At 38.6% G+C, this 12,991-nt stretch overlaps 1 protein-coding gene across 2 annotated transcripts in view; it reads right to left on the bottom strand.

Annotated features, from left to right (window-relative positions):
* PHTF2 (putative homeodomain transcription factor 2) overlaps positions 1 to 12,991 on the bottom strand; it is a 91,502-nt gene that overhangs the window by 21,853 nt on the left and 56,658 nt on the right. The window contains exons 4-8 of one of the 2 annotated variants that reach the window (XM_069978143.1): positions 12,410 to 12,479; positions 11,308 to 11,466; positions 7,070 to 7,235; positions 4,309 to 4,473; positions 2,026 to 2,242 (exon numbers count right to left, since the gene is read on the bottom strand). In XM_069978143.1, coding sequence (XP_069834244.1) covers positions 2,026 to 2,242; positions 4,309 to 4,473; positions 7,070 to 7,235; positions 11,308 to 11,466; positions 12,410 to 12,479 — 777 coding nt within the window. The remainder of the gene's footprint in view (positions 1 to 2,025; positions 2,243 to 4,308; positions 4,474 to 7,069; positions 7,236 to 11,307; positions 11,467 to 12,409; positions 12,480 to 12,991) is intronic. The other variant, XM_069978153.1, reaches the window with a different exon arrangement.

Genomic DNA, 12,991 nt, shown 5'->3' with positions numbered 1-12,991 from the left:
TCATGAGAACAGAGAAATACTATAAGGCCAGAGTTTATAAATATTTTATGGTGAAATTTCAAAAAGGACACATACTGAGCCAGATTGCAGGGTATGTGCTACACAAGACACAGATAATAAAGAAAATGCTAGATTTGTGGAATATAGTAGAATATAATTGGGGAATATTATGATTAGTAAGACAAGACTTTCTGCATGTCTTTGTCCTGCTGAGACATGCATGTTTGGACCACCTAGTGTGTACCAGTTTTTATACACATTTCAGCAAAAATAAGAAAGTGATATTATTTAACCCATAGCTGCACCAGGATGTTGCTGAACGTCCTGGTGCCGCTATGGGAGTTCAGAGGGGGGTCGCCCTCTGAACTGCCGCGATCCCGGGTGCCGCATGTAGCCCGGGATCGCGGCTATTAGCGGGCACGGTCCGATCGCCGTGCCCGCTAATTAAGTACTTAGAAGCAGCTGTCAAAGTTGACATCTGCTTCTAAATACTTGCTAATCTCCATACCTGGTGGTCTAGTGGGGGGATCGCCCCCCCCCCCCAGCGGCACGATTGCGGGGGTGGGGGGCGATCCCCGCATCCATTACGGGCCGGGGTCTGCGCCGTTATGGCGCTGATCCCGACTCGGCATTCTATTGCTTTCGGCTGCAGCAGCTGAAAGAAATAGAACACTGATCTCATGGAGTCATGCAGTATAACTATACTGCATGGATCTCTATGCATGGATCTCTATGAGAGATCAGAGTGCATGTACTAGAAGTCCCCCAGGGGGGCTTCTAATATATGTGTAAAGTAAAAGAAAAATGTATTTTTAATAACACAAAGCCCCCTCCCCTAATAAAAGTCTGAATCACCCCCTTTCCCCATTTTATAAATAAAAATAAACAAACATGTTTGCTATCGCCCCGTGCGTAATCGCCCGAACTATTAATTTATCACATTACTGATCTCACACGGTAAACGGCGTAAGAGTAAAAAAATTCCAAAGTGCAAAATTGCGCATTTTTGGTCGCATCAAATCCAGAATTGTAATAAAAAGCGATCAAAAAGTCGTATATGCGCAATCAAGGTACCGATAGAAAGATCACATCATGGCGCAAAAAATGACACCTCATACAGCCCCATAGACCAAAGGATAAAAGCGCTATAAGCATGGGAATAGAGCGATTTTAAGGAACATATATTTTCTTTAAAAGGTTTTAATGTTTTACAAACCATCAAATCAAATAAAAGTTATACATGTTACATATCGTTGTAATCGTAACAACTTAAGGAACATATATAACAAGTCAGTTTTACCCTAGGGCGAACGGAGTAAACCCCCCCCCACCCCTTTAAAGGGGTAGTCCACCAAAAAAAAATTTCTTTCAAATCAACTGGTGCCATAAAGTGCCAGAGATTTGTAATTCACTTCTATTAAAAAATCTTAAGTCTTCCAGTACTTATCAGCTGCTGTGTGTCCAGCAGGAAGTGGTGTTTTCTTTCCTGTCTGACCCATTGCTCTCTGTTGCCTCCTCTGTCCATGTCAGGAACTGTCCAAAGCAGGAGCAAATCCCCATAGAAAACCTCTCCTGCTCTCCAGACTGGAAATAATACAACTTCCTGTTGGGCATACAGCAGCTGATAAGTACTGGAAGACTTGAGATTTTTTAATAGAAGTAAATTACAAATCTCTGGCACTTCATGGTAGCAGTTGATTTGAAAGAAATTTTTTTTGGGTGGACTACCCCTTTAAATTAAAAAAAAAAAATCATTTTTTTTTTTCAATTTCACCACACATGTAATTTTTTTCTGGTTTCCCGTCACATTTTAGGCAAAAATTACATCTGCCATAGCAAGTAAAATTAGTTGCGCAAAAAATAAAGGCTCATTTGGGTCTCTAGGAGGAAAAATGCAGGCGCTATGGCCTTATATACACGAGGAGGAAAAAACGAAAACGCAAAAATGAAAACTGGCTGTGTCCCCTAAGGGTTAAAGAACAATACATGGATTAAGACAAACTGGAAGGAGGTAGTGGAAGTTACCATTTTGGTTTTATTGTACATTGTCTTGGTTTGAGTCTGATGTGTCCTGTTTGTTGCTGCCGTCCATGCAGACTCTTCACAGTGGATTGTTTCATTTTGGAGCTCATGCACTTGAACCCCATCCTCGCTGCTTTTACCTGTTAATCTCCCCTCTAATGACACGTAACCATTGTCAGTTTCTGTAGATTTGTCGATGGAATTTTTGGCTTTCTTTGAACTGAAGTGAAAAAGTTTATAAAGGTAAGCATGAAATTATGGAATCTTCTAACCAGGTCAACGAGGAAATGACAACTATAGTGATGATTAGAAAATAAATCTGTGCCGCTGCATCAAACTATGCCTGGATACCAGATGGAAAAAGTAAGGAAGCTGTAATTAATAGAACATTTCAACGCATCATGTGACCACCACAGTAACATGAAAGCTTTGGTTCTAAACCATAGGTTAGTAAGTATGTACTTGCTTAAGTTTCAATGAATTGATACTGTGGATTCAAACATTTAAAATAATCAGACTAAAATGAAAAGTGTGCTTAACAAAAGGAGTAAAAAAAAAATAGGACAATGCAAAACCCCTCAATTTAGCAGTCTGGTTATTCATAGCAATGTTAACAAGGACTGTAGTGTGGATATGCCAAAGTTTGGCCCACATGCTGCATATTGTAAAAGGGAAGGTGTGACCTGCAGGATTAATATTATTTCAATAAAGTGGCATGTCACAGGATAAATCTAATAATATGGATTAGGTATGCCACTTACACCTAGGAAGTTCTGCAATAAGTAATTGTGATGTACCCGAGATCTTATTTAGCACTACAGGACTGAATGAATACCTCACATAATGTCTACAGTATGTTCTCTAAAACATATATAATGACAGTAACGCCAACACCAGATCTTTCACTACGGTGATAGTCACAGATGAATGACTCAAACACAAAATGCATCATGACCTCTTGCTCGTAAAAACTCTGATAAAGTTTATATTATAAGTGTGTGCAAAGATGGTAGTCAAAATATACAGAAAATAGGCTTTAAATTACTGCTGTTTAGCAACATTGTAAAATAAGAATTTTTTTGACTTATTATTAGCACTTTACAACAATCGAAACTTATGTAAAACCTGATCTTTAATCATTTATATGGGAAATCATCAAACTAACTACCAGATAGGTGTAGCAATCTTTATTCCACTCTGTCTGAAATACATCTCTCATTATGGAATCTTAGCCATGTATTATTCAAAACTTGATCAGAGTTTTTAGAGCACTCAAGACAACAAACACAAATAAGCGCACAAAGACTGACAGAAAAATAACATGTAAGAGGTACACAATATCCCTTCTTCTGGCAAGCTGACTTTATGTGCATTTCCAAACAGAAAGAAATTAGATCTAAATCTGCCAACCATAAACTATGTATGAGGTGCAGTGCCAAACGCATTTCTGTTTCACAGTCACCTAAATTTTTAAACAGGTACAATTTCCAGATCAAATGAATAAACAATCCAGCTAATGTCCCCTGTTCCCACTTCAGTAACACCCCTTCACTAAAAAGTTTTTATTCATTTTATTAAAATATCAAGACATCACATCACAAGTAATTTAAAAATCAAATGGATGCAGGTGGATTCTAACATTTGATATTTTACAACTAAATTGGGTTAGTTTATGGTCCGTTTACACAGAGCGATTATCGTTCAAATCTGCGTGATAACAATCGCATTTGAGCAATCTTTTGCTTGTTTAGATACAGCCAATGATAAAGCGACGAGTGAGAAATCGTTCATTGTCATCTTTCAACGTGTTCTCAAATCGTTGGTGGTTGCCCGCCGATAATTTACAGATCGCTTCGTCTAAACGGTCTTTCAAAGATTCACACTAGTGTGTGAGATGGGCTTAAGCGGTCTTGAAGCAATGGCAAAAACTATTTTTTCTTACAATTTCTCTCTTTCTTTTAATGCTGATTGGAATAAAAGCGATTTATCACTCCCTGTAAAAGGACCGTTAGACACACAGATGTGAAATAGAGGTGTCTCATACCTATATAAATTTTGCCAATACAACCAATAAACATCTGCATACAAGGTGATCCTTCTTCTGTATATTGTTTGGAGATTTTCCCCATGAAAATAGCTTAATAGCCAAGGTTTATGGCAGGCTCTAGAAATACCTTAGTGCACTGCTTGAATTACATATACAGAAAGTAATCTATGGTGCCAGTGATTTCCAGAGAAGGGATACTGAATCTCTCCAAGTAAACAAAGCTTGGAATAAATACAAACCCTGATAAAAAGAAAGCAGCATGCCAGATATCTCTGAAGACTGCGCCAATACTGTGAGAAGTGCTTGTACCGTAGTTCTGCAAAGTCCCCTCTTGTGTATTATCTGTGGTACTAGAGCCATCGCCTTCCCTATGTACTTCCAAATGTGCTGCTTTTCTTAATTTCCTTCAGCAGAAGAGATGAAAAAGTCGGAGGGCCTTCATCATTGTCTTGCATTGGGGCAATAAAACAATGCAGCTAGGGTACGTTTACGAATGTAGTGTACATAAAAAGAAGACAGAATCATTTCCTGCCACCCCATGGCAATGTCTGATCATCACCTGAACTTGAGACCCCATCCAAGAATAACATTTAGAGAACAATTCCAAAACAGAGAAGAGCACATCATCCAACTGACAAAGAAGACACTAAAAGGCTACTAGAAGAACACCGCCATTTATCACTTAAATAAAGTAGTCCAGACAAACAGTGGAGTGGGCAGAGGAAGGTTTTGATCTTACTAACTTAGCAGTAGTAGAGAGATTTTTATTTTATTGTATAACATTAAAATCTGTCACTTACAAAATGCCCTGACAACTGTCAGCTGTATGACAATAAAAGATTTTCATCCATAGCTTGGAGAGTTGTATCTGTGGCTGTATTTTGCAGGTATTATTTGGGCAGAGATAGTGTTCTGGTGGTGGGGCCCTAGGGTTCCCTGTGTTGTGTAAATATTCACAACTCTTATTTATAAGTATTCTGTACTGTGCTGATGTCCGCATGCCTGACGTCACATGCTGAGCTCTTCTATTGTGACACAGTTGACGGCTTCTGATGCTGACAGCGCCTGAGTACAGGAACTCACCATGCCTGGGGCAGCAGTGTAGCATAGATGATACAGAAAAGCTGCCATTTCCCTGCTGACACTGGTGTGGTGAGTTCCTATAGCAGCAGTTTCTCATGCTCATCACACCTGCCCTGCAATAGGAGATGTCAGCATAGCACTGAATACAAATAAATATTCAAGAAGGGCAAGAATAGTTACACAGGACCTTTTTTTTTTTTTTTTTTTTTTTGCAAAATGCAGCCAAGGTCACAACTTTCCAAGGTATGGATGGAAATCTTGAATTGTCATACATGCATCAGTGGCGGCACTTGACTTTGGATGCCATATACAGCAACAATATTTGGCAAGTCTGGCAACAGAATAACCACCTGTTTAGAAAAAGCAAAGGTTATTAACCCTTCCCTTAAAGGAGAAGTTCGGCAAAAAAACTTTTTAAAAGTATTGTATTGCCCCCCCCCCCAAAGGTTATATAATTCAACAATACACACTTATTACGGCAAATGCTTATAAAAGTGCTTTTTTCCCTGCACTTACTACTGCATCAAGGCTTCATTTCCTGGATAACATGGTGATGTCACGACCTGACTCCCAGAGCTGTGCGGGCTGTGGCTGCTGGAGAGGATGATGGCAGAGGGATGCTCAGTGTCCCTCCAGTGCCCTGTGTCCCTCAGTGTCCCCCTGTCATCATCCTCTCCAGCAGCCACAGCCCGCACAGCTCTGGGAGTCGGGTCGTGACATCACCATTTTATCCAGGAAGTGAAACCTTGATGCAGTAGTAAGTGCAGGGAAAAAAGAACTTTACAAGAATACGATTTGTATAACTTTTGGGAAGCAATAAAATACTTTAATAAAAATTTTCATTGGACTTCTTTTTTAATCATCTATTATATATTTGTACAGACTACAACCATTTTACATTATAATATTATACCACCTTCAGTCTGCCATGGTCTTTACTCCTAGTTTATAAATAAGGACCATGGCGATCTTGCATTTTTTTTCCAGCATTTATGTTTTGTTTTTAGGGGATGATTGTTAGGTCGATTTTTATGATGACATTGAATAAACTCTGTAATTTTATACATTACAATTCTGCTAGAGTCCGTATGTGATCCTAAACTACACTGGGAGATTGAAGACTATGTTATTCATACATTTTGCTACACAATTTGTTATAAGCTACAATTACAATGAGTATATACTCCATGCTGTACGGACAGGTAAAAATGTATGGATTTTAATGCTATATATTTTTAAATACATGGATAGATTCATTTTAGATAAGTTTAACAAACCGTTTTGTACCCCAGCCATGCCTCTCCACATAATGTACAATAGAAACCCTTTTAACGTCCCATGATTCCAGTGGTAATTCAGCTTATTATTTCTGATTATGGAAGACGACTGCATACTAATGGTAGATATACTGCAAGATCTTATACACTGATGCTTCCATCCACATGGCATCCAAAGGTTTTAAAAGACAGTTGCCACACTAAAGTTCATTAGTAATGAAAACAGTTCATGCATGAAGAAATCACACATTAAGAGGACCTGCGGCCTCTCCTGATAGGTCTGGTTAAATAAGAACTTCTACAAAAGTAATGATTCCCCGTAAAACAACAATTCTGGGGCATTTTTTCTCTCTTTTCTCTGTGTGGTTCTTCTGTTATCCCTTCTTGAAATGTTTGAATGAATTGACAGCATGCAGGACAGTGTAGGAGTCCCTATACACTCTGGCATGATCAGCACTGATGTGACAGGGTCAGACACTGTAGGGGCACACCCTCAACTGGCAAAACCCATTTGTCAATTTATAGACACATTTCTAGAAGGAATAGAGGAGGCTTCAGAAATAGCTATTTACTAAGACAGATATATCAGGGGAGCCGACAGGTAATCTATAGGACTGCATTCCATCTTTTCCTCCTTTACCTTCTTCTTTTTCCACCTAGGACTGGAGGTGATTTAACCGTCCGTGTTGACACAATCTGACAATGAACTGTTCCAAGTAACAGCATTAACCATATTGGCCCGATAACTTCAGTAAGCGGTACACAGTGAGGCCCAGGAGAAAGGATAAATAATACTATTGAGGCAACTGTAAAACATAAGCAGAAATACAAATAACATATGTGGACTTTAACTTTTACAGAGTAAATACATGCCAACTAAACTGAAGATGAAGGGCAGCAATACTGCATAACACATTGAAATATAGTATATGATCCAAAACAATAAAATAATGGTGCTTTAAACCCTTCATGACCAAGTAATTTTCTTAGTTTTTTCATTGCCTCTTTTCTGGTGCCGTAATTGACCTTCTTCTTGCAGGATAAGTTGTACAATTTAATATTAACTTTTTCATTTGGAGGAATATATGACTTTTACCATGTTGAATAAATAATAAAAAGAATTTTACAGTTCATTATGGATCTGGGGATACTAAATTATATATATTATATAGTGATTATATAAAAACTTGCTTTTTTTTTTAAGGAGAAATGTGACTCTTGATTGACTTTACTTTTTATTAGTTCCACAAGGGAAGTTTGTAACGCAATTTTCCGATCAGCTCAGCGCTTCCTCCTGCTTATTTTAGCAATTGGTTGGGGTCCGAATACCCAGACACCTACAGGTAAAACTTTTGACTTTTTTTTTTTTTAAATTAAATTATACTATGTCAAGAATTTATCCAAGTTAACATTCGTGTCTTTGAAAAGTTCTTTAAGGAATGACTGGTTTAGTATGTTGTATCAACTCCATATGAACAACAAGCTATTTTTTGTTTTTACAAATCTACTGACAATTCTGCTTTCTCTGCCACTTCAATAGCGGACAAATGAAAAGATTTTTAGATTTTCATCTTCAATAGCTGCAGCATTTCTGCAATAAAATGAGCACACTGCATATGCTTGCTTGGTTTTCTGTATGGAAAATCTCCCCTACAAATGGAATACAGTACAATATGTATATATGTATGTACATATTATTGTATATATTAATGTACATATTATTAGTATTGTCATTTGCTATGAATTGGTGCAGTACAGAATCCAAGTCACAAATCTGCAGCAAATCCAACATGTCTCACTGCACTGCAAACACGTGTTCACAATGTCTGTATTCAGATGAACAGTCTGGATTCCGCAGCTGCCAGGGGAAACAGCATGTAACTTGGCCTTATGTACAGAATCACTGGGCTGTCATGTAAAATCTGCATAGCAATGCTGTCCCTGAAAAAGGTGGGGCACTGTGTCAGCCATAGTGAGAGGGTCCTGTGCCTGGTGCAGTCATGCGATATTTTTGTGTTAATACATTATTGTGTCTGCACTGTAGCAAAGGGCAGATACAGTAAAAATATGATTCCTCTTTACATGTATCTAACTGTTGGTGCACCTTATTGTCCAAAAATGCAGCGTCGATAAATTTCCCAGAAGCAATGATGTTTCCACTGTGATCATATACAAAAACAAAACAGAAACTATTGTATATCCAAGATATAAAAAAGCCTTAATATCTTAATCCAGACAAAGTGGGTGGACTCCTCAAGAAAGCCGAAATAATTTGTAACCTCAATAAATATAAAGCATATGTGCAGGCTAAAAATAGGTAACCATGGAAACAGATACCAGCGAGGGAATGCAAATAAAAGCTACCCAGGCGCTTGCAGAAAGGTCACACATACTAGTCACTTGATTGCACCATAAATTATTTCATGTGCTTTCATTTACTGCAGCGCAGGTCACCACAGGCCCGTGAATCAATAGTCTGCTGCGCCAACACAGGACTTTATTGTAATTGAAATGCCTTTTCAGCAGAATTAAAAGCAAGATGTTCAAGAGGAAAAAGGACTAAATATAGGTATAACCTTAAAATCACAAAGAACAACCAAAATAAACCCCACAATAAATGCCATTGATTGAATATATTATGATAAAGTAAAAGGAAAAAACGAACTGCATATTTTATACGCTGCATATTTTATGCTACAGATTCCACGCTTCGTTCAACTATTTATATTGAGTTATACCGTTAACCACTGCCTCCCTCTGCACTAAACAATAAATGCTCACATACTTAAAGTGTAACTGTCACTTAAAATATTTTAGCAGAAAAGAATACCGTATTTTCTGGCGTATAAGACAACTTTTTAACCCAGAAAAATCTTCTCAGAAGTTGGGGGGCATCTTATACGCTGGGTATGGTCGTCGCATGCGGTGGGGGAGCTCAAAAATGGCTGCAACCCCACCGTTTGTGGCAACCCCTGAGAAAGAAAACGTAAACTCACCTATCCTTCGTTCCCGGCACAAGCAGTGTGATGCACACTGTCTGCTCCGGAGATCCCCGAAGCTCTCCTGGGCAGCCGAGCGACTCATCGGAGAAGCTCAGAGACGCTTGGCTGCCGGGAGAGCTTCGGGAAAATGACAGAGGCTTCGGGGACTTCCAGCAGTGCGAAATCAACTGTGATACTTTAGGTGTAAATGTACCCTCTAAAGGACGAAAAAAACTTTCTTACGTCATTACCCATTATTAGCATCGTGTTATGCTTGTTTGTTTTCAATATTGTATTGCAAAAATCTGCTGAATGAAGTCTAACACAAATATATTCACAAAGCCAGTATTCATTGTGGAGCTCCTATAATGTTTTCGCTCTCTTGTAGGATTGTTTGATTATTTTTGCACACAAAGCCTTCTCTATTGGGAGATGTAGATTTTATCTTGTTACAGTTCTTTCCCTACAAAACAATAATGTTTTTCCTACCTACACGAAAGCTCTTCATAACATAAAAAGGAATGCAGTTGTAAAGCTTATGACGTGTTTACTGAGAACCACAGAGGAGAGCTCTGTAAGTTGATGCAGCATGGTACCATGACAAACTGTGAAGGGGCGTTCTTCACTATTTAAATGAGCACTATTTACTTGCATCCCAATGCAGAAAAAATAGGATGGGGAAAGGCACCTGAATCTTCTACAAAGGCTGGCACCAGAACTGTTTTTATGTGTGACTGATACAGAAGACAGTGACTCAGCTATGAGTCACTGTCTGGCACACTAATGATTTTCCAAATACAAATCCAGTAATGGAGCCAACACTATAAAAAGCCATTTCTGTATAAAACACAGACTAAAGACTACTGAAAAATAATCACATTACTTTGCACCTAAGGCTGTGCTACATTTGTAAAGAAGCTGTGTGTGTAGTACACATCAACATACAAGCAGAAAGGTATGCCAACATATACTGAGGAAAATGCACTCACTTTCATAGGCAGAGTGTGGTCTAATAGTGACTACAGGTGATACATCTTCAGGACTCAAAAGCATACATCTGGGAACATGATTGAATATAGGAATTAGTACACTATGCTAGGTCCATTTAACTGGCCTGCCATTCTGGCGACATGCTGGTGTATGGCACACAGGTAGAGCCCTTTTCTAATGTTTACCAACCCTTACGGGAGTTTTGCCACTATGGCCTTTTATATGGAATAAGTGTATTATTTCAGGTTGTCTGACAGCTGGAATGCCCCCCTAGATCTCAATAAAGGTGCTCCAAAAACTGGGAGTGGAGTTGGGATTGACTATGCTCACCGCATGCCAAGGAAAACAGCTTTAAAAAACTAATTTCAGATCTGGGTTTCCCTAATCTAAAGTGCCCTTTTCACATTAGCATCACTGACTTCGGGTATTATGACATTTTAAAACATAGTCTGCAGAGTTCTTCTTGCAGTCAAAAATGTCAAAACCACCAACAGGAACCTCTCCAGAGCCATTGGAGTGAACAGAACCTTTATACTGCACATTTAATAAAACCCAGGTTACCCAGGATTCATTTACACAATGCAACATAATGTATGGTATACAAAAAAGGGAAAAAGAATATATAGTTGCTTTGACAAATAATCACAAGTGAACAATGGAATGAATGGTGTCCGTCACTGTCTACATAATTACTGCTTGAGCACAATGAATGCTGCTGGAAAGCACCGAGAAAAGTACATTATTAATGCATTTCCAAAGTGATGTGAAGAGAATACTTAAAGCACAAGGACATGGTGAAGGTTTTTCCTATCAAGTAAACTAGGCCAAGTGTACAAGCCCTATGCAGAGAACTGTCAATAAAAGAAAACAAACAGAACATATCAATACTTCATGTGTATACAACTACCTTGAAGGAGATATAGTAGGAGCAGCCAAGAGAAAATGACCTTTGATGTTACTTGAAGCCACCATCTAAAGAAAAATGGAAAAAATACAACTCGAACTATTCCTTTTCTTGTAAGAGATGTCCATGGACTTTCTGGTTTTGCTTTTGCAAATGCAGACCCTTGTTGGAAAGACAATTGGTAAAGTGAAAGAAAATTTATTTCAGGTAAGATTAAGAATTTCAAACAATGACACAATTATTTTCTTAATTGTTTACTGATCACTTTGTGTCATCTCCAACTCATAAGAGATCCACTGGAGCAGTTACTGTATATTAACTGATACATCAATACCATCAGGTACATCCTCTTTAATATGACCTACGGATAGAACGGCACTGTCACAGGAAAGCCGGTGCCGCGGTTCGTTTTTTGAACTGCGGCCCGGTTCCCGTGTACGGCGCCGTTCTATCGATGGGTACCAGGCCGTGGTTCAAAAAACGGACCGCGTCACTGGCTTCCCCAAGACGGCGCCGTTCTATCCGTGGGTCATATTAATGAGGGTGTACCTAATGGTACATCCTCTATAAGAACAAGAAAGAGTTAACAATGTAATAACAGGCACAACCCCATCAAAGGGATGTACATTGACCAGGAAAAAAGCCCCTCAGCAAATTACTATGCATTCTTATCCAGGAATGAAACTAAATGCTGAGGTTTGTGCCATAATCTAACTTTATTATCGGCAATTATATTTCTATTTAGTTTTATTTGTCCAAATGACTGACCAGATGAATATCTCCATAGCAATTTCTTACTGTGTTACACAACACACTGGGTTACAGATTACATATTCTTCAGCTTGCTCAAGGATGAGGAGTCAATCCAGATATTCATGCTAATGACAAGTTATTACAGACAGAATGTTACCATTGCTACCGCATCTAAACAATAGGTACAGCACAATCTATGCATCATGTCACCTGTAAGGCAGGTGAAACCTCCTATTAGCTTGAACTTCCCTGACACCTCTCTTTCCATTGTGATGGTAAGGTAATTTAAGTCACTAAGAGTAACACAATCACATTGTAAAATGATAAGGAAAATCACAGTTAAACACTATACCTCTCACAAGATCCACATCAATCAGGTCTGGTTTTACGTGTCCAGTTTTCTTTGGCTTGTTTCTTAAACCCTGTTCAAATGGACCAAAACAAAATCAACAACCAAAATATTTTTTTTCTTAAAAATATTAAAACAGACAGACATTTATATTCGTAGCAACAAATCTGATATATGTGTAAGACAAATCAGAGCTATAAAGCTCCCCCATTTTCCTGTAAGTAGCTGGCCACTTTACAATACAGCTGATGGTGTTTGAACAACACAATAAAAAAGGTTACCCTAGTGTAACCTAAAAGTAATACATTTATTACCCTAGTACTAGGTCCTATTACTACTATAACATCCCCAATGCAATAGTGTACAATAGTATCTAGAGAGGCCGACAGCTGGGGGATCACTTAACAGATGCTGTCTCTTTAGAGTTAGTAGCCATTACAGTAGCCAAAGGGGTTGACGGCTTCTCATTTACCCAGAATGGCAAATTATAATGGAGAGTCAAGCAGCCTTCACCCCATTGTTCTCTCCCACTGTTCTACTGTTACATTATATGGCCCACTGCTGTAGTCCAACATTATATCAATA

Source organism: Dendropsophus ebraccatus, chromosome 1 (assembly GCF_027789765.1).
Source record: "Dendropsophus ebraccatus isolate aDenEbr1 chromosome 1, aDenEbr1.pat, whole genome shotgun sequence".
In the NCBI taxonomy this organism is placed as follows: Eukaryota; Metazoa; Chordata; class Amphibia; order Anura; family Hylidae; genus Dendropsophus; species Dendropsophus ebraccatus.
This window is presented reverse-complemented; position numbering and strand designations above follow the sequence as displayed.